The sequence below is a fragment of the Oryx dammah genome, unplaced genomic scaffold (genome assembly GCF_014754425.2).
Source record: "Oryx dammah isolate SB20612 unplaced genomic scaffold, SCBI_Odam_1.1 HiC_scaffold_8, whole genome shotgun sequence".
Taxonomy (NCBI): domain Eukaryota; kingdom Metazoa; phylum Chordata; class Mammalia; order Artiodactyla; family Bovidae; genus Oryx; species Oryx dammah.
The window spans coordinates 12,776,086-12,801,858 of record NW_024070192.1 but is presented as its reverse complement, the minus strand read 5'-3'; the positions used below and the strand labels follow the sequence as shown (position 1 = coordinate 12,801,858).

General features: G+C 50.0%; 1 protein-coding gene across 3 annotated transcripts in view; it reads right to left on the bottom strand.

Moving 5' to 3' along the window:
* The window catches only part of TBCD (tubulin folding cofactor D), a 145,222-nt gene that overhangs the window by 44,553 nt on the left and 74,896 nt on the right, over positions 1-25,773 (bottom strand). For all 3 annotated transcript variants that reach the window (XR_005721771.1, XM_040244922.1, XM_040244920.1), the window contains exons 14-17: positions 20,699-20,855; positions 11,081-11,138; positions 5,598-5,627; positions 2,645-2,730 (exon numbers count right to left, since the gene is read on the bottom strand). Coding sequence is in view for 2 of the 3 variants with exons in the window: in XM_040244922.1 (XP_040100856.1) it covers positions 2,645-2,730; positions 5,598-5,627; positions 11,081-11,138; positions 20,699-20,855 (331 nt within the window). In the remaining variant the exon portion in view is untranslated. The remainder of the gene's footprint in view (positions 1-2,644; positions 2,731-5,597; positions 5,628-11,080; positions 11,139-20,698; positions 20,856-25,773) is intronic.

The window sequence follows — 25,773 nt, the reverse complement described above, 5'->3', positions numbered from 1 at the left end:
ATGTCATCAGTCGTTGGGAAAAAAACAAATTAATGAGCTCCTCCTGCACATTCACTAGAATGGCTGAGATTAAAAAAAAAAAAGAAAAAAAACTGACCAGACCAGGGTTTGGCGAGGACAGGGTAAAACGAGGTAGTCACTGCGGAAAACCATCTGGCAGTTTCTTAAAAAATCAGTGTCCAGCCACTCCACTCCCAGTGTTTAACCAGATAAAGGAAAGCACCTCCCCACAGACACATGCACTCGAAGATGATCGAAGCCCCACCTGGAAACTCTGAGATCCACTTCACAGATGGACAGACGTGGTTCATCACATGAAGGAACGAGGACGGCATGGGCACAGGAAGGACGGACACATCCGAGGAAGCAGGCGGAGCGCAGGGGGCCAGGACAGCACCCAGAGTCCACGCCACACGGCTCCAGTCACCGAATGACCCAGAGTGAGGAACAGACCGGTGCCTGGAGTGCCTACGTGCGTGCTCAGTACTGTCTGACTCTTTTAGACCCCACTGAATTCTAGGCTGCCAGGCTTCTCTGCCCGTGGGATTGAACGCGTCACCGTTTCCTACTCCAGGGACCTTTCAGATCCAGGGACTGAGCCCGTGTCTCGTGTCTCCTACACCAGCAGGCAGATTCTCTGCCACTGGAGGAGGGGCACCCGGAGCTCCTCCGGAGCCAGGTCTCTCGCTATCTGTGTTCTGGTGGCAGAGATCTGTGCCTGTCAACACTGATCGGAACCTACACATTAAACACAGGCGATCTTCCATGTGTCACCAGTACTGCGACAAAGCTCTGAGTCAAAAGTAGAGGTAAGACGATGTCAGTCTCCCCACCTGATGGTCCTCGTCCGCAAGCTTCAAGTCTGCATCAGACACTCCCATCTCCAGGAGAACCATCCACACAGCAGCCCATACATCCACTCAAGCTGTGCCATGAGCCCCTTGTGTTGGGTGAAGCTGAACTTCCCCAAAACCCAAGGCATTTTCTCCCTCACTGGTGCACCCAACACCCCAACTCTCCTAGTGACCCAACTCCTGCACCCCAGCTGTCTCCTGACCATGTCCCCCTCACCTCAGGAGGGGCCCTGACCTTTCCCTGACTGTCTCCCACCTTGTGAGGGGCCCTGTCTCCTTGCTTCCAGTTACCAAAACGTAACTACAGTGATATGTTCAAAATGCAGATTTGACCATCAAACCTGGTTCCTTGACCTCAAGACAACTCAAAGACCACTGTCGCTCAGAAGCCCCACCCCGCCGGGCTGGGCCCTGCTCTCTGGACTCTTTCCTGCAGGGCTGTCCCCCCAGCCCCACCAGGCTCCTTTGGCATAGGACCCTGGGTGTCAGCCCTGCCTTGGGGCAAGGGGAGAGCTTCCCCAAAGCGCCCTATGGTAACGGGGTGCAGCCACAGCCCCCGGGTCCATGACGGCTGGACCCACCTGCACAAACTGCCTCTTGTCCAGGCAAGTGTGCAAAACCCTCTGTAAAAAAAAGACAGACCCCAAGCCAGCCCATCTATGAAAAACAGACCAACTAAGAGACCTCAGCCACAAGAAAAGCATGCCAAGGCCAAACATTGCAAGTTTTCAGCCAGGAAACTTGGGCAAAGGTGAGAGATTCTCCATGTATAATACATGTTCAAAGATTAAGAATCAAAGAAAACAGAATTAAAACAGGAAAGAACTGAGAAGGCAAAGAAGGCCATTAAATGCTGAGGAAAGGTGGAAAGGATGCTAAAAATACAGAGTCTATTTGGGCAAAGATTGTTTCTGGGAAAGAGGCCAAATGCTACATCTTTTTAAAAAAATATCTGTCCATGATGGTTATGGAGAAATGTAGTTTCTGCACAGTCTGCACAGCAGGGGTGTTGGGGAATCTATCCCTCAGACACCTAACGGGTAACAATTTAAAAAGGCATTGGTGTGCTTCCTCTCCCAGTTTAAGGCCAATAAGTCACTTCATGAAATCATGCCTATCCTGTACTAGTGTTGCAATGGGTTAATTAACTAAGACACTGGACTCACTGCCCCATGACTTATGTACTTAAATTATGTAAGCTTTGATGCGATTTCTGTAAAACTGCAGTTAGGGACATTAAATATTTAATCCTTGACCTGATTTCTCAAATACCTCTGTTATACTCATAACTTCCACTTGGGAAACTCTGCTTCACTGAAATAATAGAGGAACTTTCAATCTGAAGGTTCATTCTGAGAAGCTCCCCAGTGGAGCAGTGGCCACACAGAAAGCAAACACGGGTTTGGCTCGTGGCTATTCCCGGTAAAAGACCATGCTCTCAACGAAATGATAGTTTAAGAGAAAAATCACCACCGCAGCAGTGCTCCTCAAACCGTTCACACCTCTTTAAAAGGTGAGTACCCCCTTCTCCAGGCCACCCCCGAGGTGCTACTGTCCTCCTCTGGATTCTTTCGTATTTCGTGAAGTTTTATGTAAACGGACTCATACACTAGGCACTCTGTCCCATCAGTGAGAAAGAAACCTTTCAAAACCGTTTTCAATTACTTTTTCAATCTTTTCACACATAAATGTACTTTCAGTGGATCTTCCAGGCTCAAGAGACCAAACTGTGGAAACTGATCTGAGATTCAAAGAAAACACTGTATTTTACAATGACTATTAAAACTTACCTTATAACCAGGAAACAGTTAGATCTGTTACCAACAGCAAAGTAGTCAGCTGTGGTCAAAATGTCGATCCCATGAGGGAAAGTACCCTAACAAAAAAGTGGGGAGGAGAAAGAGACGAAAATTATTTCAATGAATAAAAAAGGCATTTTCAAAGTTTGGTAACCATATGCACATGAGTTAGGTTTATAAACAAACTGAGACGTGCTAGGAAACGTAGACTTGGTTACTAAACTGACAGCAAAGACTACATGCCAAGCTCACCCAAGGACTTTCAAGTCAAGGACTACTGACTGCCTCTCCGAGGCTGGACACTGTGCTAAAATTATCTGAAGCACTTAAAAAAAAATTTTCCCTAACAATTCTAGCATTTCAACTTTGAAATAATGTAAGAGCCCTTTCTCTGAACCACACACCACAGAAAGACATCAGATTTCAGCAGAACTCAAGTTCAGATTTCATTCAACCAGTGCCCCTCCAGCCAGAAGGACTCCAGAACCCCTGAAGGGGTCCGGCACCTGCCTGGGTTGTGAATCCTGGACAGGAGCCCACCCCCATAGCTGGTGGGAGAATGAACAAGACAAAAACTGGGAGGTCATGTGTGGGGGCCCGACAGCTGACAACCAGGACCAGACTCTGAAACAAACGGTTGGGGGAGGTCAGGGACGCTGGCCACACCCAGGGACACGTTCCCAGCCTAGGCCCAGGCCCCACGCCAAAGTCTGCAAGTTATTACTGATACCACTCTCTGGTGACAATACTTGAAACTCTGAAAACGAGACATAAGTTCTCTAAAAGGACATAAATGACAAACTTGCAACCAAGGATAGAATGCGGTGCTGTCACTAACCACGAGAGGGTCTGGGGAGGCCTGGGCCCCTGGCACCCTTCCTCACTCTGAGCAAGCCCTAGGCGCAGGGACCCATAAACTGCTAACCTTCCACACTGTCTCTCTGAGGGAGCCCCACACATGAAGAACTGAACTTGAAGTCTGACTCCAAATTGTCAATGGACCCTGGCAAGTTTGTCATGGACACAACCTCAGGATCAGAGGTTTGGTTCTCGAGTGAACCTAAAAGTCAATCCATCTCCCTACACAGCTCAGTGCAGGGGAGGGCCCCCAACACCCCAGGGGCAACCACGCACCGGGCTGACTCCTGCTGGGCCCCAGGCCACCCCCACCAGCCTGAGGCCGAGTTAGAGAGAGGCCACTGTGGCTGCAGGAGGGGGCGGCGCCCTCTGCTCCACTGCGCAAGGCTGCCGGCCGGGCCAGCGCTAAGGCGCCTCCCGACGCCCCAGGGCCCCCTTGGGCCAGCCCCCCTCCAGAGGCTGGCAGCTGCTAAGTGACCAGCTTTCTTTCTTCTCAGTTCTTGGGGTTCCAGGCAGGCAGGACTAGGTGACACTCAAGCACACTGGGTCTCAGTCACCTCACAGCAATGGAAGAAAGGCTGAGCCCTTACTAGCTTCTTTCCTCAGAAAAACACCCCCAAAGGATGAGGTGGCACCTCAACAATCTCAACATAGCACAAATTCAAGTTCAAGCTGCGTGATTTGGTCCCCTCTACGGAATTCAAGTCTTCGTTTGAAACTACCTAGGCATCAGTTTAGCCTTAACACCGCATTCAGAACTGGACAGCTCACCTCAAGGCCCTAACCCCTCCACGTGCAGGGCCACAGTTCACAATTCAGGCTACAGAACTCCCAGCTAATCCACCCTCCTCACTGCCCCTTGGCGGTTCTATGACCTTCAATGGGAGGTGAGCAGGTCGGCTGCCTTCACAGACCTGGGCGAGCCTGAAGACCCGCTGATCCCTTTCCCGGCTGCACCCTAAGGGCTGGGGGACCCCTCCAACACCCGGGCCACATGGATGGAAGCACCTCCGTGCCCAGTACCCCATGCTTCCAGGAGACCCTCCCACCAGGTACCAAGCGTCATCCCTGTGGAAGCTGCAGCATCAGCCCTCTCACCCTGGTCCCTCCCTGTCGACCCAGGAAAGGCGAGTCAACCGAGAGGCTGTGGGCCCAGTGCCGAGAACACAGGCTCTGGTTCAACAGCAAGGCCGACCCTGCTGTGAGAACCCTGACAGACTCGGCGTCACCCAAGGCAACAGTTCTGCACACACAGTTTCTCCCAGATGTCCAGGCAAGGAGTCTTAGAATCCTGTATTCATCCAAGTCTTCCCTCTCGAGGACAACCACCTCTCCCACCTACCGCCACTCCCGCCCTCCCACCTGCCAAGCAGCCACTCTGCGTGGGCCCCCATCAGTCCTGCAGTCTGAACTGTGCCCGTCAAGACCCCAAGGCCCATCACTGCTTGTCCCCAGTATTCTCACACCTGCAACTCACTCACCTCCAGCCCAGACCCCTCTCCTGGCGCCCTTCTCAACACAGCTCAGCTTGGCCTCTCCCCCATCTGCCACCAGACTGGCCACAGGTCCCAGGGTGGTCATCGTCACATACAGTATGAATGACTTGGGGATAAACGCCACACTCCCAGCCCAGGCTGACCGGTGCTAAGAGATTCAGGGTCTGCGGCAGGATGCTGCGTCAGGAGGGGCTGTGGGGCACTGGCATGAGGAAGTTGGCTCCTTCCACGAAGGGGATAGGCAGGGGTCATGTCTCTGCCCCTGCCCAGCCAAGCTCCTCTGCCCAAACTCCTCCGGCGCCCAGGGGCAACTGCTGACACCAGAAGGGTCTCCGCAATGCATGAGGCGTGGATTTCTGACGTTTGTGAAAATTACACATTCAAGTTTCCTGTAAAACAGCTACTAATTGTTTAAAACTTGTGTCAACACTCACCTGAGTTGAGTTATGAGTGAACCTGTGACCAGAAGTCACCCTGCGAAGCACTGGCTTATTTTAGGTCAAGTCTTTACCCACGTCGGTGGCTCTACTATTTCTACTTCTGCATCTACAGGAAGTTTTAGGAATGAAGATATTTAAAATTAACCATACCTGTCGCCCCACATTCTCCTGGAAAGCAGCCTTAGGAAGAGAAACACAAACAGAGTGGTGAGTTAGGTGTGCACTCGCTGGCCATTGGTGATGGACGCCCAGCAAAGCCGGTGCAGAACAAATGAGCCACGACTTTATTTTTTTTAAATAAAGGTCTCATTGTTGGCCACTCAGAGCCTCAGGGGTGGTTTTATCTTTCTCTTTTTACATCCTGGTGTGCTCTCAAACCACAGGCTGAGAATTCAAGTTTATAAAATCTGCTAAGTGGCTGATGCTGACTTTCACACCAAAGCCTGATTCAAGGCCCTAGATACAGAAACAGGAATAAAGCCAAATCTATTAGGTGAACTAAAGGCCCAGAGCCCAAGTCATCTTACTGGGGATCTGTGATGACAGCATATAGGGGTGACACTGCGTGCTTGGTCTCCCCACACCGCCTTCCCCAGGACGACAGTGGACACGCTCCACGTCCCGCTCACAGGCTCCGAGAGGGGCTGTTCAGAAGGTCCAGACTTTCACTTAGGATGAGGTGTCCTCAGACGGACCTTCTTGTTTGCTGTTCGGTCGCTCAGTCGTGTCCGACTCTGTGACCCCCTGACTGCAGCACACCAGGCTTCCCTGTCCTTCAGGGACCTTCTCGCCACCAGCTATCAAGTGCACACAATGCAACCTCATCGCCACGTGCCATCCACCAGAGATAGGTCAAAGGGCAGAGGTCAGGTGGCCAGTGGCTTCAGGGAGCTCCTGGGAAGCACAAATCTGCTTACAGACACAGGCTGAATGCCTGGAGCAGGAGCATCTTGGGAATGAGGTCATAAGCTCCAGGACTTTCATCTCACACACACCTTCACCATCCCCTGGGAGTGCTGGGAGGAGCACGCCTAGTCGTGCATAAGGAATCAAGACAACAGAACACAAAGACCCCCACAGGATGTTTAAATGGGTGCCCAGCACCTCCCGCAGGCAACAGAGGAAGGCAAAGGACTTGGCTGTCTCCAAGACCCAGCATTCGGTGGCCTCAGGGAGGTACAGCTAGAACCGCCCTTCCCTGAGGGCCCTCGGGCAGCTTTCACACTGGGAGCAGGGAGACTGGACTTTTGCTATGTACCCTTTTTCAGCTTTCACAATAAATTCATTAAAGAAAATAAAAAACAAAACTGAAATGAACCAAAAGGCAATGAAGAAAAGATACGGTATCAATTTATGTAACATGCAATATTTAGGAACACATTTACTATACTGGTGACATTGTTTAAAAGATAAAAAAACACAAGATTTATAGGAGAAAGCACAAGCCCTAAAATGGTGACATAATGGGGGGCGGGGAGGGAATGAGAGGACTCATTCTATCCAGTATTAGGGTTACTATGGAGCCGTGGTAACCCAGACAGACATAGATCAATGGGACAGAACAGGGAAAACCTTTAGGATCGAGAGCTAGGCAATGAATTCTCAGATTCTCAGACTTGACACCAGAAACATGATCCGTAAAAGAAAACAGCAGTGAGTTCGATCTCATCGAAATTAAAAGACTCTTGTTGTTGTGAAAGACTTGTAAAGAGGATGAACAGAAACCCACAAACTGGTAAGAAGAACATGCAAACCACCTGCCCAATAAAGGACTCGTATCTGGAATACAGAGACTCCCAAATTCAACAATAAAAACAAACAACCCAGTAAAAAAGGGAGGCAAAAGACTGTTGGAGCTGAAGGCAGGCCACCCAGGCCACATATTGTTATTTCGAGTTAAAGTTACTTGACAAATAGCCAGTGTGTGTGTGTGTGGGGGGGGGATGGTATTTAAAACACCCCGACTCTGAAAGCAAGAATCAGTGTCTCATGTGAGGGTACATTCCCCATTTCAGGAGGCAAGAAAGCATCCTCATCACCAGTTATGGAAATAAATCTTGTCACTCCTTCACCAGCCCGTTCTGTTAAATCTTCACAAATAACCATTTCTTTGTCCAAAAAGGATATATAAACAGCCTGCTTTGGTCACTTTAGGGGGCCCATTTTATGAGACTGCCGTCTGTACGAATTAACTTGTTTTTCTCCCCTGTTAATCTGTCTTGTGTCACTTTAATTACTAGACCCATCAAATGCACACAAGGAGCATTGGTGGTTAAATATCACAAACCAACATTTCACCGAAGAGGATACAGGTGGTAAATACCACATGAAAAGATGCTCAACATCACTAGCATCACCATGAGAGAAATGCAAATTAAAGCCAGGGTGAGCTATCACCACACATCTAAGCAACGTCACGAACACAAAAATAATGACACCACCAAATGCTGGGGAGGCCGTAGGAAAACTGATCACTGACAGACGATGGAGGGCAGGTTTACAGCGGTGCAGCCCCTCTGGAAAACAGCAAGGCCCTTCCACACAGAAGGGCCTTGCTAAACGTGCAACTACCATATGTCCCCCAAATCCTATTCTTGGCATTTATCCCAGAGAAATAGAAATTGTATTCACATGAAAATCTGTACATGAATGGTCACAGCAGCTTAATTCTTAATAGTTCCAAAGCAGAAACAACCCAGAGGCCCAACAGCAGATGTGCACAGCCGGACAGGGGACACGACTCAGCCAGGGATGGGCCGGAAGCAGGGGCTGCCAGTACTGCCAAGGCCTGGCTGGACTCTGGGAATCGTGCTGCAGGAAAGGTAGTCCTAAAGGTCACACTGTATGTTCTTGTTCAGTCGCTTAGCCACATCTGACTCTTTGCAACCCCATGGACTGCAGCACGCCAGGCTTCCCTGTCCTTCACCAACTCCCAGAGCTTACTCAACCTCATGTCCATTGAGTCAGTGATGTCATCCAACCATCTCATCCCCCTGTCGTCCCCTTTTCCTCCCACCTTCAATCTTTCCCAGCATCAGGGTCTTTTCCAATAAGTTGGTTCTTCGCATCAAGTGGCCAAAGGACTGGAGTTTCAGCTTCTGCATCAGTCCTTCCAATGAATATTCAGAACTGATTTCCTTTAGGATGGACTGGTTGGATCTCCTTGCAGTCCAAGGGACTCTCAAGAGTCTTCTCCAACACCACAGTTCAAAAGCATCAATTCTTCGGTGCTCAGCTTTCTCTACAGTCCAACTCTCACATCCATACATGACTACTGGAAAAAACATAGCTTTGACTAGACGGACCTTTGTTGGCAAAGTAATGTCTCTGCTTTTGAATATGCTATCTAGGTTGGTCATAACTTTTCTTCCAAGGAGTAAGCATCTTTTAATTTCATGGCTGCAGTCACCATCTGCAGTGATTTTGGAGCCCAAAACAATAAAGTCTGACACTGTTTCCCCATCTATTTCCCATGAACTGATGGGACGAGATGCCATGATCTTTGTTTTCTGAATGTTGAGCTTTAAGCCAACTTTTTCACTCTCCTCTTTCACTTTCATCAGGAGGCTCTTTAGTTCTTCTTCGCTTTCTGCCATAAGGGTGGTGTCATCTGCATGTCTGAGGTTATTGATATTTCTCCTGGCAATCTTGATTCCAGCTTGTGTTTCTTCCAGTCCAGCATTTCTCATGATGTACTCTGCATAGAAGTTAAATAAGCAGGGTGACAATATACAGCCTTGACGTACTCCTTTTCCTATTTGGAACCAGTCTGTTGTTCCATGTCCAGTTCTAACTGTTGCTTCTTGACCTGTATACAGATTTCTCAGGAGGCAGATAAGGTGGTCTGGTATTCCCATCTCTTGAAGAATTTCCCACAGTTTGTTGTGATCCACACAGTCAAAGGCTTTGGTATAGTCAATAAAGCACAAGTATATGTTTTTCTGGAACTCTCTTGCTTTTTCAATGACCCAGATAACCACAATGGGGTGATCACTCACCCAGAACCAGACATCCTAGAATGTGAAGTCAAGTGGGCCTTGGGAAGCATCACTATGAACAAAACTAGTGGAGGTGATGGAATTCCAGTTGAGCTATTTCAAGTCCTGAAAGATGATGCTGTGAAAGTGCCACACTCAATATGCCAGCAAATTTGGAAAACTCAGCAGTGGCCACAGGACTGGAAAAGGGCAGTTTTCATTCCAATCCCAAAGAAAGGCAATGCCAAAAAATGCTCAAACTACCACACAATTGCACTCATCTCACACACTAGCAAAATAATGCTCAAAATTCTCCAAGCCAGGCTTCAACAGTGCGTGAACCATGAACTTCCAGATGTTCAAGCTGGATTTAGAAAAGGCAGAGGAACCAGAGATCAAATTGCTAACATCCACTGAATCATCAGAAAAGCATCCAAACGACAAGCGCGCAAAGACGGCAGCTCACCACGCTCATCGCGCCCCCTACACCTTGGCGCCAGAGGAGAAGGCCCCAGGTCACCGGGTGTGGTGTCCCGTGGAGCCCACAGAACCAGAGCACAAACCGGGATCCAAAAGGGCCAAACAGATCGTCACAAGGAAGCAGCTTTGTGATAAGAGAAATTTTGTCCCCGACAATTAGGTACTTGATCCCTACCTTTTCAAATGAGCTTCAAACAGAAGCACCTTTCACTGCGACAGACGTGTGCCACTAAGTAAGGAGGGGTCACTTAGGTGGTGTTTAATGCAAAGAACTTCCACTAATTTTAAAGGATTTTAATTGTAACTTAAAAAGAAAAAAAAAATTTCTGTTCTTCTATTCCACCTCTTCCTTAGGATATCATAAAAGCATCAGTGCTTTGATTTTATTACTGCTTCCCAAAATTAGTTCTTAGGTTCCAATAAACAGAAAGAAAATATAAAAGGCAATTTCTTTAAGGCCTCGCAGCGCAGCTTGTGAAGATATTGGGGATCGAACCCAGGCCCCCTACAGTGGAAACCCAGAGTCCCAACCACTGGACCACCAGGGAACTCCCCAACAAGCAACACAGATTTAACAAGAGTCTTACTGTATTTCAAGGAATCTTACAATTACTGCCTGGGGGAAAATATTAAGGCACAAACGTGAAGATTTCTCAAGGAATCATTAGGTTTCCTACTATTGCTCAAGACAAAAGAAGAGAAACTGCAGGACACAGACAAGGTCTTGGGCTTTCCTGGAAAACTTTTGCTTGAAACACAAAGTTTCAAGGATCCCACGTACTTCAGAGAACAGAGGGCAGGCAGGCCATGGGGAGCTCTGTGACCTGACGCCCTGACATCTGAGGACAGAGATCGCAATTCCACATCACCCACAAGTAGAGGGCACGCCTGCAACACTGATCCCAGGCCCCACCCTCACTCAGACGGCAGCACCCACTCCACACTCGCCCCTCCGGGACCCCCTTGCATCTCTACCTGGAGGCCGGCAACCCATCGTGACCCGCCCGCCACAGGCTACAGCCCACTCCCCAGCTGGGACCCAGAGGGAGTGGGAGCCACCCTCCCCCTGGGCCTCGCTCCTGCTTCCCAAGCCTGTGACAACAGCCTCTCGGGGGAGGTGGTCACGGGTGAGAGCCACCCACACCCTCAAGAAAAGGCCCAAACAGGACAACTTACAGAGGCTGCTCTCCTGCAGTTTACATCTCGGTCGAAAACGGTGGCCATCACCAGCGCGCTGTAGGAAGAGGCGAGGAGGCTCGTGAAAGGGACTCTCCACAGACCCGGGGCGCCAACCCCACAGTCCCCTCCTCCACGTGCCTGTGAGCCCGCCCATGACTCGGGGCCTCAGTGGCAGATATGCTCATAGGGCAGCAGGGGTGGCCAACCCCAACTCCACCAGAGCCAGCGGGCTCACAGAGAGGGTGGCCTCGCGCACGGGCCTTGTAGGGCAGGACGAGGACAGCAGTAGTGGGGGCAGGACCACAGGTACAGAGAAACAAGGGGGCCCAGGAGGCCAGCAAGAGCAGCGATGAGCCCTGCACCTCCCCAGAAATGGCAGCCAAGCGGAGAGCTGCTCTGAGAGGCCTATTCCCCAAGTCAAACTCTGACCACGGCTGGCAAGAAGGAAGCACCCCCGGGCTCAGACTGTCCACCAGCTTCACTGAAACCTCCCTTCGCTACACTGCCACCCTCAACCATCAGGGACACATCAGGAGGAGCTCAAGTGACTACTGGGATTCAGCGACAACAGAAAGCAAACTGGGGCAGAGCGCTGTTGCTGATGTGACCTGTGAACTGGCATCTCCCATCAGCCCCCAGAGGAAATGCTTGAAAAGGGGTCATTTTGGACACACAGAGATCTCCTGAAAGAGCTGCTGCCCTCCTATCTGACAGCCATTCTGTTTGGTACTGAAATTGGGGGACCCAACTCTATGAATCTGTCAACAGCTGTTCATGACGGGTGAATTTCCTGAATGCAAATTAAAAAGTATAGGCAGCGGGACCCCTGGGACAGTGGAAATGGGCCTGTGTTAGCCAGGGGCACCCCACTCGATGGACGGGGAGGACACAGAGGCGCACTCTCCCCTGGAGCTGTTGTGTTTCTCACAGGGAGAGTTAGCAGTGTTGAAACCACTGCACACAGACGCTGGGGCGGCAGCTGGGATGAAGAAGTACTGCGCACAGGAGGGAGGTCAGGGGACCGGGCAGGCCTGGGCTGGAATCGCAGGTGTCCACACAGTTGGCCAGGCTGGAGGTACAAAGGGTAGTGTAGGAGTGGCTGTGGGCGTGGAACCCAAGTCTTGGATTCTAAACACCATTCTCCACTAAGAGGAACAAGGACTCCTGGAGGTGGCGGACTCTAAGGCTGGGGCAAGGAAAAAAGAAAAGCCTGGGGCATCTTGTTGTGCTAGAAATTGAGAAACCATTAGGAAAAAGAAAAAAGGCACAGAAGCCAACCTGAAATTGCTCCCAATAACTAAACGCACTGCAATCTGACAACAAAATGACCAACAGTGCTAGAAGACAAGCCGCGGTCCACACTGATGTAAGTCAACAAAGGAGCAGAAAGCAGAGGGACCTGTTTTCCTATGAAACCACCACCATCGCTGCTGGCCTGACACAGTAGCTGATGGGCACTGAGCATGAACACTGGACAGTTATTACAGTCTCAAAGCACCCCCAAAATGCTTTATCGTTTTTTAAACATTAATTTTATAGACTTCAACGGGGGCAGTGAGTTTGGGACACACCCCAAATCCAACACCAGGATGGCATATCACCAAACAGCAGCTGCGGTTTAATCACTGCTGCTAAGTCGCCTCAGTCGTGTCCGACTCTGTGCGACCCACAGATGGCAGCCCACCAGGCTTCCCCGTCCCTGGGACTCTCCGGGCAGGAACACTGGAGTGGGTTGCCACTTTCTTCTCCAATGCATGAAAGTGAAAAGTGAAAGGGAAGTCGCTCAGTCGTGTCCGACTCTGTGCGACCCCACAGACAGCAGCTCACCAGGCTCCCCCGTACCTGGGACTCTCCAGGCAGGAACACTGGAGTGGGCGCCATCGCCTTCTCTGGGTTTAATCCCTGGCCCCCCACACGATGTTCATTCCTTGGTCTCCTTTGTGAGAAGTCAACATTCAGGGAAGCTGATAAAGGGCTTTTATGGGAACTGCTATTATTTTTGCTATTCTTCTTTAGGTCTAAAGTTAGTTCACACTTAAAAGTTTTTTTAGATTTTTTAAAAAATCTAAAGATTTTTAAAGATCCAGTATTAGTATTTGGGGTCCTTTCACTAGTTGAAGCTGAAATTAATTTCAGCAAAACTCTTATTAAAGGGAAGAAACTTTTCCTTTAATAAAGGCAAGAGAGAGCGGTTTCCTTTTCCTCTCTCAACTCTTTACTATATTATAAACTATAGCCAAGATGAGATTTAAAAAAAAAAAACTAGTCTTAACATTAAAGGAAATTCATTGACTTTAGCGGGACCATTTAAAGATTAATTGATTCCATTTCAACATCTAAATGCTTTTGTTAACAAAATCTCAGAAATCATTAAACTGACCAAGACATGTAATTCTGTGATCTTTCAATAACCAAAAATTATAAAACTACTGGCTTTTTTCTTTTTTGAAATATAGTTGACTTACAATGTTGTGTTAGTTTTGGGTGCACAGTGAAGTAATTCAGCTATACACAGGTGTGTATCCACTCTTTTTTCAGATTCTTTTCTCTTACAGGTTATTATAACATATCGAGTATGATTCCCTGTGCTACATAGGAGGTCCTGCTGTAACTGGTTTGTATACAGTAGTAAGCATAATGCCAATTGCAGCAACAGGGATGGACCTGGAGATTACCAACGAAGTAAGGCAAAGGCAAATATCACATGATATCACTTACACAGAGGGAAGAAAAATGGTACTAAGGGTGAGATGCGTGGCAAGAGCAACGTGGAAACTTGCATCACCATTTGTAAAACAGCGCCAACGAGAATTTGCTGTATGTCTCAGGAAACTCAAACAGGGGCTCTGTATCAACCTAGAGGGGTGGGATAGGGAGGGAGATGGGAAGGAGGTTCAAAAGGGAGGGGATATACGTATACCTATGGCTGATTCAGGAGAAGGCAATGGCACCCCACTCCAGTACACTTGCCTGGAAAATCCCATGGATGGAGGAGCCTGGTAGGCTGCAGTCCATGGGGTCGCTAGAAGTCAGACACGACTGAGCAACTTCCCTTTCACTTTTCACTTTCATGCATTGGAGAAGGAAATGGCAACCCATTCCAGTATTCTTGCCTAGAGAATCCCAGGGATGGGGGAGCCTGGTGGGCTGCCGTCTGTGGGGTCGCACAGAGTCGGACACGACTGAAGCGACTTAGCAGCAGCAGCAGCATGCCTGATTCATGTTGAGCTTTGACAGAAAATAACAAAATTCTGTAAAGCTATTATCCTTCAATTAAAAAATAAGTAAGTTTTTAAAAAAATGGTACTAATAAACTTATACAAAACAGAAATAGACCCACAGACATATAAAACAAACTTACCAAAGGGGAAAGGTGGTGAGGGATAATTTAGGAGTTTGAGATTAACAGACACGTGACTGTTCTTAGTGAAAACATATTTGATGTTTTACTCTAAATGTACTCTCATCATCAATGGAATTTTAAGTATTATATTTACATATGAATAAGTGCTAATGCTAAGTCATTTCAATTGTGTCTGACTCTTTGTGACCCCATGGACGGTAGCCTGCCAGGCTCTTCTGTCCATGGGATTTTCCAGGTAAAGAAACCGGAGTGGGTTGCCATTTCCTCCTCCAGGGGACCTTCTCAACCCAGGGATCAAACTCGCGTCTCCAGCATCTCCTGCGTTGACAGCCAAGTTCTTTACTACTAGCGCCACCTCCATAAGATCATATGTATTCTAGGAAAAGATACTAACCAAGAATTCCCGCTTTCCTTTAATGTCTGACATAAGAAATATGTGGGCATATTTTCACTGACTCTGGGTCCAGCCAACACTATCAGAAGTTCACACTACACATTGAGTTCTTGAAATTTCCTGTCAATCTATTTGTCCTAAATTACAATTTTTAAATTATTGGACACTTATTAATAAAGAGAAAATGGAAAAAAATAGAGAAGAAACTTAGAATCACCGCCAATCTACAGTTCACCATAACCCCTGCAAGGTCACTGCTAAGATATACACCAAACCCCTCCGACCCCCAGACCCCCACCCCCAGCTGTGGACACGCTGGCCCTGCCCAGGACACACTGAGCCCAGTTTCAACCTTGGTGCAGCCAAGCCCACTGAGCCAAGTCCAAGTTCCCCTCTGCGCCACCTGCCGTGCCATGCAGGTCAGCCTGGGGGGCCTGCCCTGTGGTGCCAAACGGAGACAGTTGGGCTTTAAGACTGTATGTTTACGTTGTAATCAAGTCAGAACAGTAATGAACTCCTGTGCTAAAGGGCCCTTCCCAGCTTCATCATGTGTGGATTACCTCCTTCCAGCCACAGGCAAGGGGCTCTATCTACTTCGCTCTCTTTGCACACGCTCCCCATGGTTACCTGGCAGTTGCGAGGGGCGCAGCAGGGGCTGTCCAAGTTGACCTCAGGCACTCACTGCAGGCGATTCCGTTTACACTCATCTGTAGACACCTCTCTGTGCTCGCCCTCAGGTGGGTCTGTGGGCAGCCCCCGCCCCCTGCGGTAAGGCCCAGCCCAATTGGCTCAGTTCCTGCGGTCACTAGCCACACAGCAGTCATTCCTGGAGAGACTGTGTGTCATGGGAACTCCAGCAGAGAGCCCCCTGAATGGCAAGCAGTGGTCTACCTCTGGGTGCAAGGCCCCTGTTCCTTCATGGTGAGCATACCCTGGCCTTGTGGTCACAGGAGCAGACCCCCCACAGCTCATGAGGGCCCCGGGCCAGGCCACCGACTCAGACAGGCAGGGTGAGGCTTGCCCAAAGACCGGTTACCAAAGGGCTGGCATTGGCTACAGCCTGAGAACCTGACCCTGGGGTACTACAGATGGGCCCACAAACCTCCATCAGGCTGCTTCTGCATTTGTGAGTAAATGGCTTAAAATATTTACTGCTTTATCCACATTCTACCAGCCTTCACAGAACACGGTAGGACAAACATAACAAAACCACTTAAAAAGCACAGCTTTTAAGTATAGACTCAAGTTAATTCAACAAGTCCACTGTGTCTACCTCTGTGAATGTAACAGCGTTTTAATACTGTTCTGCTGTGGACTAAATTTTGAAAATTGTTCTGATTTCACACTTTCAAAACAAAACTGGCCTATCTGGAAATACTAGCATGTTTCAAATGACAGTACTCGTGACAACACTGGTTACATTTAAACATGAGAGATCCCCCCAGGCCCCCCACGTCCCGTGGACTGTGGAGCTTTCCTCAGCAGAACGGGGCAGAGCATGACTCTGCGCTCTCTTTACCCACTTCTGAGAGGGGTGCAGGGGCCAGGCTGCAGCCAGCCAAGGACCATTCTGAACACACGGCAGCCACTGGGCCTGGAACGCTCTCAGTATCTTCACCTGTTTGCTTTCACTGGGAGAGTTCAGGTGATACTTCACCAGGATTTCCCAACACAGAAGGATGGTCTATGTCAAACAGAAAGGGATTTTCTTTCTTGTCCGAGTCAGGAGAGCTGCATGCCCAGACCTGCTCCAAGTTCCAGGCACCTGGCTTTTAGCAGGTACAGCAAAGAGCAGATCTTACCCCAAACTCAATTTTTGTTAGTTCGTGTCATATTTTTGTGGCAATAAAAAACAAAACATCCCTTTTCCTTTGAGTAACAGTAACCTTGTCATTTCAAAATATCAAAATGTCATTTCAAAATATGCTTTTCAAAATATCAAGATGGATGATTTCTTACCCATCCCTGCTTAAAAGCTACAAGTCACACTATTTGGGGAATAAACTGCAAGACCCGCCTGTGGCTAAATTTTTCCCTAAATCAGAAGAATTAAAGCTCAGGAGCCAGCTGACATGACGGTGAAACACAAGACATCTGCAAAGTGCTTTCAATCACAGCAGAGCTAAAATGGAGGCCGAGGGGAGACCTAACAGGCAGACAGGTGGGATCACTCTGGTCAGTAACGGCCACTCAATTTTTCTCAAGAAACAAAAAAGGTTATCTTCCCCCTGGAAGTCTGCCATCAAGAAACGCTGAGTGGGAACAAGACGTAGCTTTGAGCAATGCTTGCCATTTCCTGATTTTTCAGGACAATCTTGCCCTCGAGGAAGAGATCTGGGAGCCAATCCCCAGGCGCTGCCCACGCTGCCCTGCTTGCCCAGCTTGCTCCGCGAGGCTGAGCCGGGCACTGCCCCTAGCACGGGAGGGGCCCTGCAGGGTTGATGTCAACAGGAGCTCAGCTTACAAAAGAGTTTCAGGTGAGGAAATCGCTAGAAGGTGACAACCAACGCATATGCTGGCAACAGGGCTCTTTTTCTCCCCTTTTCTTCTTGCAAATTAGCTTTTGATTACTGGTGAGAAGGTTGTTTCAAAATACACCACCATCCTCTACCACTGTAACTTCGTGTTTCTCTGTCCCTAAATTACGTTTGGCTTCTCAGGAAGCCCGATTTACTTATTCACAAAATAATTATTCCATCTCTTAATCTGCATATAACACTTAGGAAACACAGGTTTTCAAAACCGACCAACACTAATTCAAACTATGTCGTATACTGACCTAAAAACTTTCTTTGGGGTATTTCTAAAACAGAGACGGTGAGCATATATCCACAGGTGAAGTGAAAGGACAGTTCCTCACGTTCCTCGAGGAAGGTGAGCGGCTGACCTGAGCTCTTCCCTGCCCGGCCGCCCGAGGTGGGGGCCAGCCACACTCTGATCTCTCCCTCTGTGTGGGCTGCGCCCAGCCCTGCCTCGTTATTACCACCGCCTGACTCTCTCCATCAGATGTGTCTAGTTCGTTTATAGAATTATAGTTTGATCTCAACTGTCTACTTTTGCAGGATCCAAACTGAAGAGTTTGTGAATGTATAGTTGAAGATCTCAAGATTTTATCATGTGCCAGGATGAATGGGCTTAAAAGCTGACAATTAAAATGTGGTCACTTATTACAAACCAAGGGAGGCAGATCTCGAAGGACACACCCCAACCGATACTTCTGAGGCAGGGAGGCGAGCACCAGCAGCGTCCTGAAGGCTCACATGGCACCGTGACTCACCCTCCAGCCCGCCCGCTCCACCCCCCAGGCCTGCCATGGAGATGGACCGGGAAGGGTTGGAGCACAGGCTCCCTAGGAACCTGCCAAACTGGACTGAGAAAGCTGCCAGGCACAGCTCCAATGGGCACTTGCCAATCCAGTCCTGGGATGGGCACAGGGGCAGGGGACAAGAGGGGCCCCCTCTGAGCAGAAACTCCACAAGGCACCAACTCCAGGGTCAATTAGGAGAAATTAGGAGGGCTGTGAAGCAGGAGTCTCTGGGCTCCCCTGCCAGCTTGCACTTTCGGTGAGTGTAAACTCATCAGCGATCGCTTGGGCGTGCCCAAGACGTCAGGGAAATTCAGCCTTCCCTGAGATCAAAGGTCCTGAGTGAACCACACTAGTTTCTGTGGAAGGATGTGGCCACCAGTCCCTACAGCTGTGATCTGTCCTTTAATCCAAGCACCATTTCTTAAAATAAATCCCGCCTCAGAAAGCCTGGCACCCTGACCACCCACCTCCACTCCGTCCCCCCACATTCCAGAGCCCCTCCACATTCCAGAGCCCTTGGGGGTCCCCTGGTAGGGCCTGCCCAGGCCCTCAGCTGCACACAGACCCGCAGCACCCTTGCCCTGAAGGTTGGCCGCAGAGGACCCTATCCAGTGGGGTCACTGGTCTCTTCAACACCTTCCCCAGACAGGCACAAGCTCCAGGATGTGACCCCTACACCAGACTGGGTCTTTCCTTTTCTGAGTAACAGGGGTCACTCTGGAGTAAGATGTGCGGTGCCCCTTCAGCCTCCTGGAGAACTGGATGGGAGTCTGTGAAGGATCGCCCACACCGGGACACCACGCTTTGAGTGTCACACATTACATGAGGGCCAGACTTAACATTCACCAGCACTCCTGAGCACCCTCACTGGCTGGTACTCTGCATTAAAACCTCTGCGGAGATGAACACTGCAACGTTGTCTGCTTGCGGCTGAAAGAGCCTCTGTTCCCAAGTCAAGGGCCTGTACAGAACCCTGCTCTCTGGCTCATCTGTGCCCACAGGGCTCAGGACTCTTCACACTATGTCTCTCCAAGTTGGTGATGAGGTCTTGTGACTCTGACACTCTCACCTATGGAGTGGCGAGAAGCTTCTACCCCAAGCAGAGGACGTTATGAGTGGTGGCCACACATCTCTGTGCCCAGTGCCTCTGCTGACCCTTCAGCCCTCAGTCCTGATTCTCTCTTTGGCTGGGCTAAGCCAAAGACAGTCCCCAGAGAAAGGAGGGGCCCAGGTTCCTGCAACCTTCAGAGCTTTCAGCCACAAAGCTTAGAAGCCTGCCGAGATGATTTCACTCTGAAATGGGAATGACCCTTTGAAGCCAGGTCCCCCGAAGTTGGGGCATGTCAGCTTCCGGCAGAGGCAGTGTGACAGGTGCAGAGCTGGACCTGCCTGGGCCCTGGGCACAAGACCTCGGCTGGGTGGGAAGCCACGACTGTGAATGAGACAGCTCCCATCTAGAGGCTCATCATGCTGTGGCTGCTGATGGAAACAGCGAGCAAAATACACCTTGCGCTTTCATTCTAGTTACAGAAGCAGCTTCCAAAAAGCTGAGGAGCAGAGCAAGAAAGCAGTAGTCAGAACCCTCCCCGAAGCTGTATTAAGTAAACAGCAAACAATCTCACTTTTGCAGACCAACAAGAGAGCGGGGAACACACGTGAGGGCAGGAGCAGCAGACAAAGGCACGGGCAGCCAGGTCTCCGCAGCCAGGCCTCAGGCCACAGACACCCACCACAGCCTCTTAGGAGCCCACTGCCCTCCTGCCCCTCCCGGGGTGGACATGGCCAGAAGTCAGACACTTTTACGACTTCCTAGGAAGCAGTGTATCTCCCTGAGCAAGGATCAGAATCCACAGGCTGCTCTGCAGGCCTTCCCTTCACATGAGAGTCAAGATTGAGAGATACAGCCTGGCCACGCGACCTGAGCAGTAAGCGAGCCTGAGAACCCTCTCCTGACCCTCGAGCGGCCCCGGTCCCCTGCGGCTTTCCCCCAGGCGCTGCTGGTGCTCAGACATTGGGGAAGCCCATTGCACTGGCCAGAGGAGGAGACAGAGCTGCCCTGTGGATACGTTCTAAGGCCTGAGGGTCTCCCACTCTCTCCCCTCCTTTTTGGTGGGAGGCAGCTTCCAGGACTGGAGATCATGTTAAAATCCATCTCTGAGTAAAAGCGGTTGGGTCGGTGTTACAACCATGACCAACCCAGTGCTCAGCTCCTCCTCCAGCGTGACACAGAACAACCAGAAGTGGACAACCGAACTCCCTTTTCATGTCAAAGGGACTCACTTCAGTCTAACAGGAGACAGGGAGAAAATTAACATCACTATACTAGGGATACATCTCTTTCGAATTTTCCCAGGCACAGACATCGGATCCTAAAAGTGGGGCCCACGTCCATGTGGCTGGCACAGCCCACTGCCCTCAATGCTCTGCCCAGGAAGCCATGGAAAAGGTAATGTGCTGGTTTCATGAGGCTGTGCTGGTTTTCACTGCACAGGAGCAGACAGTGAAGCAGGCAAGCCAATGCTGTCACTAGTCCAAATTAACAGGCTTTACCTTGAGATTGCTGCGACGAACGGCTTCAACTCCTGAGGCTCGTAGGCACGTGCGAAGGCCCAGCACACGTAGCAGGCAGCGTCCCGGACGTTGGAGCCCACGCTGCAGGCGCCCCGCTTCTCCTCGTACGTCAGAGCCTTCAGGATCACGGGAACCACTGCACACAGTGGAGAGAGACTGTGAGGCGGCCCTGAAGCAGTGCTCCCGGCTCCACAGACACTGCGCCCGCTGGAACACCACCCCGCCTGCACCGTGGCCCCGCAAAGCCTGGCGCGAGCAACACACACCACGGTCCCACCCCAAGGCACTCGGAAACTCACGACCTGCTCAGGAAGTCACTCACGAGTCCACCAGCTTGACTCAGGTGAGAATGTTCCTGAAAAGGTGCCCCCAAACATGCCCGCCGGCCACACCCAAGGGACACTGCCAGGTCCTAGGAGACGCAAAGGGACACAGGGGCCGCCAGGAGTGAGGGAAAGGGCTGGCACATCAGGGGAGTGAGAGGAGGGTGGGCAACAGACACTGTCCGGTGAGCAGAGTACCTGACCCAGAGGCCACCTGCCCCCAGAGTCTTGTTGTCAAGGGGACCACGAACAATACATGGGTTTCTAATTCTGGCCAAAAGCAGTCACCAGCTGGGGAGTGAGCGTGGACACCGTTACACAGGTGCGCTAACTCCGCTCAGAGGGCATCTGTGACCTTGCTGGGCTTCAGGCCTGAGAACGAGGATGACAAAGTAAAGCAAGCCCAGGGTCGTTCTGTGCTAACTTCAGGAATAACCCAGATATGTTTAATTAGGTAAATCATCTGTGATATTTAAAATAATTGAAGTACATACAGATTATCTTTCTGGTTCAATTTTAAAATGTCTCACTGAGTTTCTAATACTGCAGAGGTAGTTTTTTATATAAAGAGACGAGTGAGTTTAAGACCCTTGGGAAGAACATTGTACTCTTTAAGGGAGCTGCAGTTGTACGGTATTTGCCTATTAAGTTTATCATATTCGTGTATTTCATGTATATATGGGAAGGGTTTGTCTATTAGAGACACATAAATTACTGTAAAAGAAAATAAAACGCATAACACTCATGCATAGAGTTTTATGCTGGCGTGCTGCAGTCCATGGGGTCACAAAGAGTTGGACTCAGTGGCTAAACAACAACAAATGGGGTTTAAAAGTGTAAGAACTAAGCTCGTGTGTCCCAACTACTGAGCCCACACCACAGAGCCGTCGTGCTGCAGGTACTGAAGACCGTGCAGCTAGAGCCCGTGCTCTGCAAGAGGGGAAACCCACGCGGCACAGCCAGAGCGCAGCCCTCGCCCACTGAGCACCGCAACAGAGCCCCAGCGCAGCCAAAAACAAATAGCTTTCTAAATAAAAGTAAAACAGATAACCAACATGGAACTATACTCAGTGTATTTTATAATATCCTTTGGGGGAAAAAAAATCTGAAAAAACATATGTGTGTGTGTGTGTATATATGAAAACCTAAACCACTGTGCTCTACATCTGAAACTAACATGATATTGTAAATCAATCATACTTCAGTAAAAAAAAAAAAAATACAAAGCATGTACAAATGCCAAACCAAACCAGAGGCCACTATCACAGCTATTTCAGATAAAGTGGTTAAATCTAATTAGCCATTTAAAAAGTTATTATCTCAACTTGAACTAAAGCTGTAATACTTAAAATTGGCCTTCATTTGTCTTACCTGGGGAAGTTCTACTTTACCTGAAACTACTCTTAGTTTTCTAGTGTTGGTCATACTCTCCGTGCTAAGAGGGTAGCCTTTTCACGGCCCAAAACTAACAGGCTATGGCACCTTGACGTGTCGCACAGTATAAACTCAGAGTCACTGCCTCGCCACATTCTCTAAAATCACCACTTTACCCAGCTGCCCAGACACTTCTGGGGAAGACTGTTCAGCAACTCTATAGCCTGAGGGAAATCTGGATGCTAACTGCTGAGTCCCAATTTATCGGTCCACTGGACAAAATCAATTTCCAAACAGACAACTAGGAATGACAGCGGTCAGTACTGTCCACATGTACTTCAGGTGGACGTCACAGCCAACCACTACCCTGAGAAATGCTCAGGGACCCCCCGGGAGAAGGCCACCTCCACAAGGACCCAGCCTCACCCTGGACCAGCTGGCCCCCAAGGCCCCTGAGCGGGTGGGGGTGCCTGACGCCAGGGCCAGAGCGAGATGGCTTCTAAGGTCAACCAGTGACAAAGAAAAGGACACACACTGTGACCTGTGCCCACTAACAGAGGTCTGCCTCAGCACAGTAAGAGACCTCACAGGGCTGACTGGCATTTGTTGATGGGAAAATCGACACGCTCGGAGGTCCGAACACAGGGCTATCTGGCCCACTTCTCTGCCTCAGGAATGGGAGGAGGCCAGCCGTGAGAGGGCACTGGGTGCCGTATGCTGCACTCAGGCTCAGCCCTACTTGAGAGAGAAAAAAAGCAGTGCAAAGCATGGGCTCTGAGTTCTGTGTAGCAAGGGGGCTCCCACAAACCCCAGCTTTGGCCCCTGGCACCCACATGTGCCCAGGGGACGTGCTCAGGTAGCTACTGGCCCTCAAGACGTGAAGGCTCTGACTGCTTTGCATCCGCCCAGCTAGGTCAGAGAAGCAGAGACCTGAGCCCCGCCTGGGCCTCAGGGCCTCACTGCCAGCCCTGCCCACCCATGCGACCAGGCTGCTGCAGCTCCCCTCGTGAGTCCCCTGCCCAGTTCTCGGCACAGGCAGTTTCAAATTCTTTCTCTAGAAAGCTCCGGTGACCCCTCTATTACATCTGCCACAAACACCAGTGGCTGAGGCCCAAGTGCAGGTGAAGAAGCGCTCAGTTCAGTTCAGTTACTCAGTCGTGTCCGACTCTTTGCGACCCCATAGACTGCAGGACGCCAGGCTTCCCTGTCCATCACCAACTCCCGGAGCATGCTCAAACTCATGTCCATCGAGTCGGTGATGCCATCCAACCATCTCATCCTCTGTTGTCTCCTCCTCCTCCTGCCTTAAATCTTTCCCTGCATCAGGGTCTTTTCCCCTGAGTCAGCTCTTCACATCAGGTGGCCAAAGTATTGGAGCTTCATCATCAGTCCCCCCAATTAATATTCAGGACTGGTTTCTTTTAGAATGGGCTGGAAGAAGTGCTGCCAGCAATAAACGCAGGCCTCATTGCTGGACTGGAGTCTGGGAGGGGACTACATGGCCACTGACAGCAATGCTGGGACACTTGCCTCATGGTCACTGAAAAGGGCTTTGATTTGCCTAAAGTAAAACCGCTCAGGAGGAGAGAGAGAGAGGACAATTTCTTCAACAAGAAAATTGGAAAATGAGGCTCTCGGCTTCAATTCATCCAAAGGTGGTGGTAGTACCAGGCCCCAGGCGGGCAGAAGGATGGGGTCGGGACTGCTGGGCAGGGCCTGTGGCTGTCCTCGACCTCTCGGCCCTTCATCACCAGGCTCTTCTGTGCAGAAGGATGAGCTGGGCTTCTAGTTCAGACATCCGGGGACAGGAAGACAAGAGACAGATCAGCCCTGGTCCACACAGGGTACAGAGTAATTACTGAGCTTTGGGTGGTATATGAAGGAGACACAGTCTTTGCCCTAAACTTTTATAAGAAGCCATTACCAGAGGAAAAAATTCAAAAACTAACAGCTCTTTCCAGATTCAACAGGTTTAAAATAAGGAAACTCTTCAATCGCACTGAACAAAAAACCTTTCTCACGGTTCCAATTACACACTGCAAATACATGTCAAATATATAAGGTTCCCCAGAGGGCTTCCTTTTGGCAACCCAGAGTCCAGCAATGTAATTTAAATACTCTTCTCTCTAGACAGCATGTCATTTGTCTAACGCCAACTGCCTAAGGACAAAGCAGCCTCTAGGTGAGAGAAACGAGTTAACCCTCAGATCACCAAGTCCCCACTGCAGGGCTTTACAGATGTACATCCAGGGGTCAGGAGGAACTCACACATTCTCTGCAGCATCCTTAAAAAATAAAAAAATCACCATACAGCCAGCTGAGAAGATATGAGTTTTGGTAAGTAATAAATTATACTAATTCAAGCAGTCCATGGCGTTGCAAAGAGTTGGACACAACTGAGCAACTGAACAACATACTACTTCAAAATCAAACTCATCACATAAGGAATATCACTGCATGGGGCCAAGTCTTCCGGAATCACTGAGCCATGTCCCCTGAGATGCACTTCAGTGTCTACCAGGATGCACTGCGCCAAATCTCCCAAGTAGTACTAGAATTACATCTCCCAGACGCATTTGGCTGAGTCTCCCAAGAAGTCCCTGAGCCTCGGCACATGATGGATGGAACTGCCTATGCAGCCAGGAGCCTGCCTGCCTGGTCTGAGCCCAGGAAAGCACCAGTTTCCCGGGAGCAGGTGTGGCCATGCACCACTCAACTTCTATTTCAGCCACCAGCACAAACAGCCATCATACCTTCCTGAAGAATGCAGTCCAACTTGCTCGGAAAAAAACATGCTGAATTTGCTGGGAGAAGGGAAATGACGGACAGAAAATCTGGTTCCACCGACATTTAGTTTTTAGTTCCCACAGGACATCTGAAAAAAACTATCCCAAAGGCTGACCTGTGGCAGCACCGCGAGCCACAGCACCAGCCACTCTGCACGTGGGGCGAGTGCAGGCTCGGGCACCAGCGTTCCCTGGAGGGCGAGGGATGCCCGCCCTACAGACCTGGGAGACCTCAGCCAGGGCTCGTCTCCACAGGTACGATGGAGCGGGGTCTTGGGGCATCCTGTGTTGCTGGGGTGGGCACCTGGCCCGCACACCACCTGCTTTCCCCTCCCCCCAGGTGTTCCCAGCACACGCACCCTGCCCCAGGGGAGCACCCATGAAGCCCTCTGCCTCCCTTTCCGCAGGAAAGTCACATGGCCACACTGGTCCAAAGACCCTCCCACATGTCCTCCCTGTGAACAAGACCCACCCCCCTTCACTGCCCATGGTGCTGCGGCTGCAAGGCAAGGCTAAGCTGTCCAGAGGCCAGAAATGGACATTCCCCTCTCCAGGTGTCGTAGAAACACGA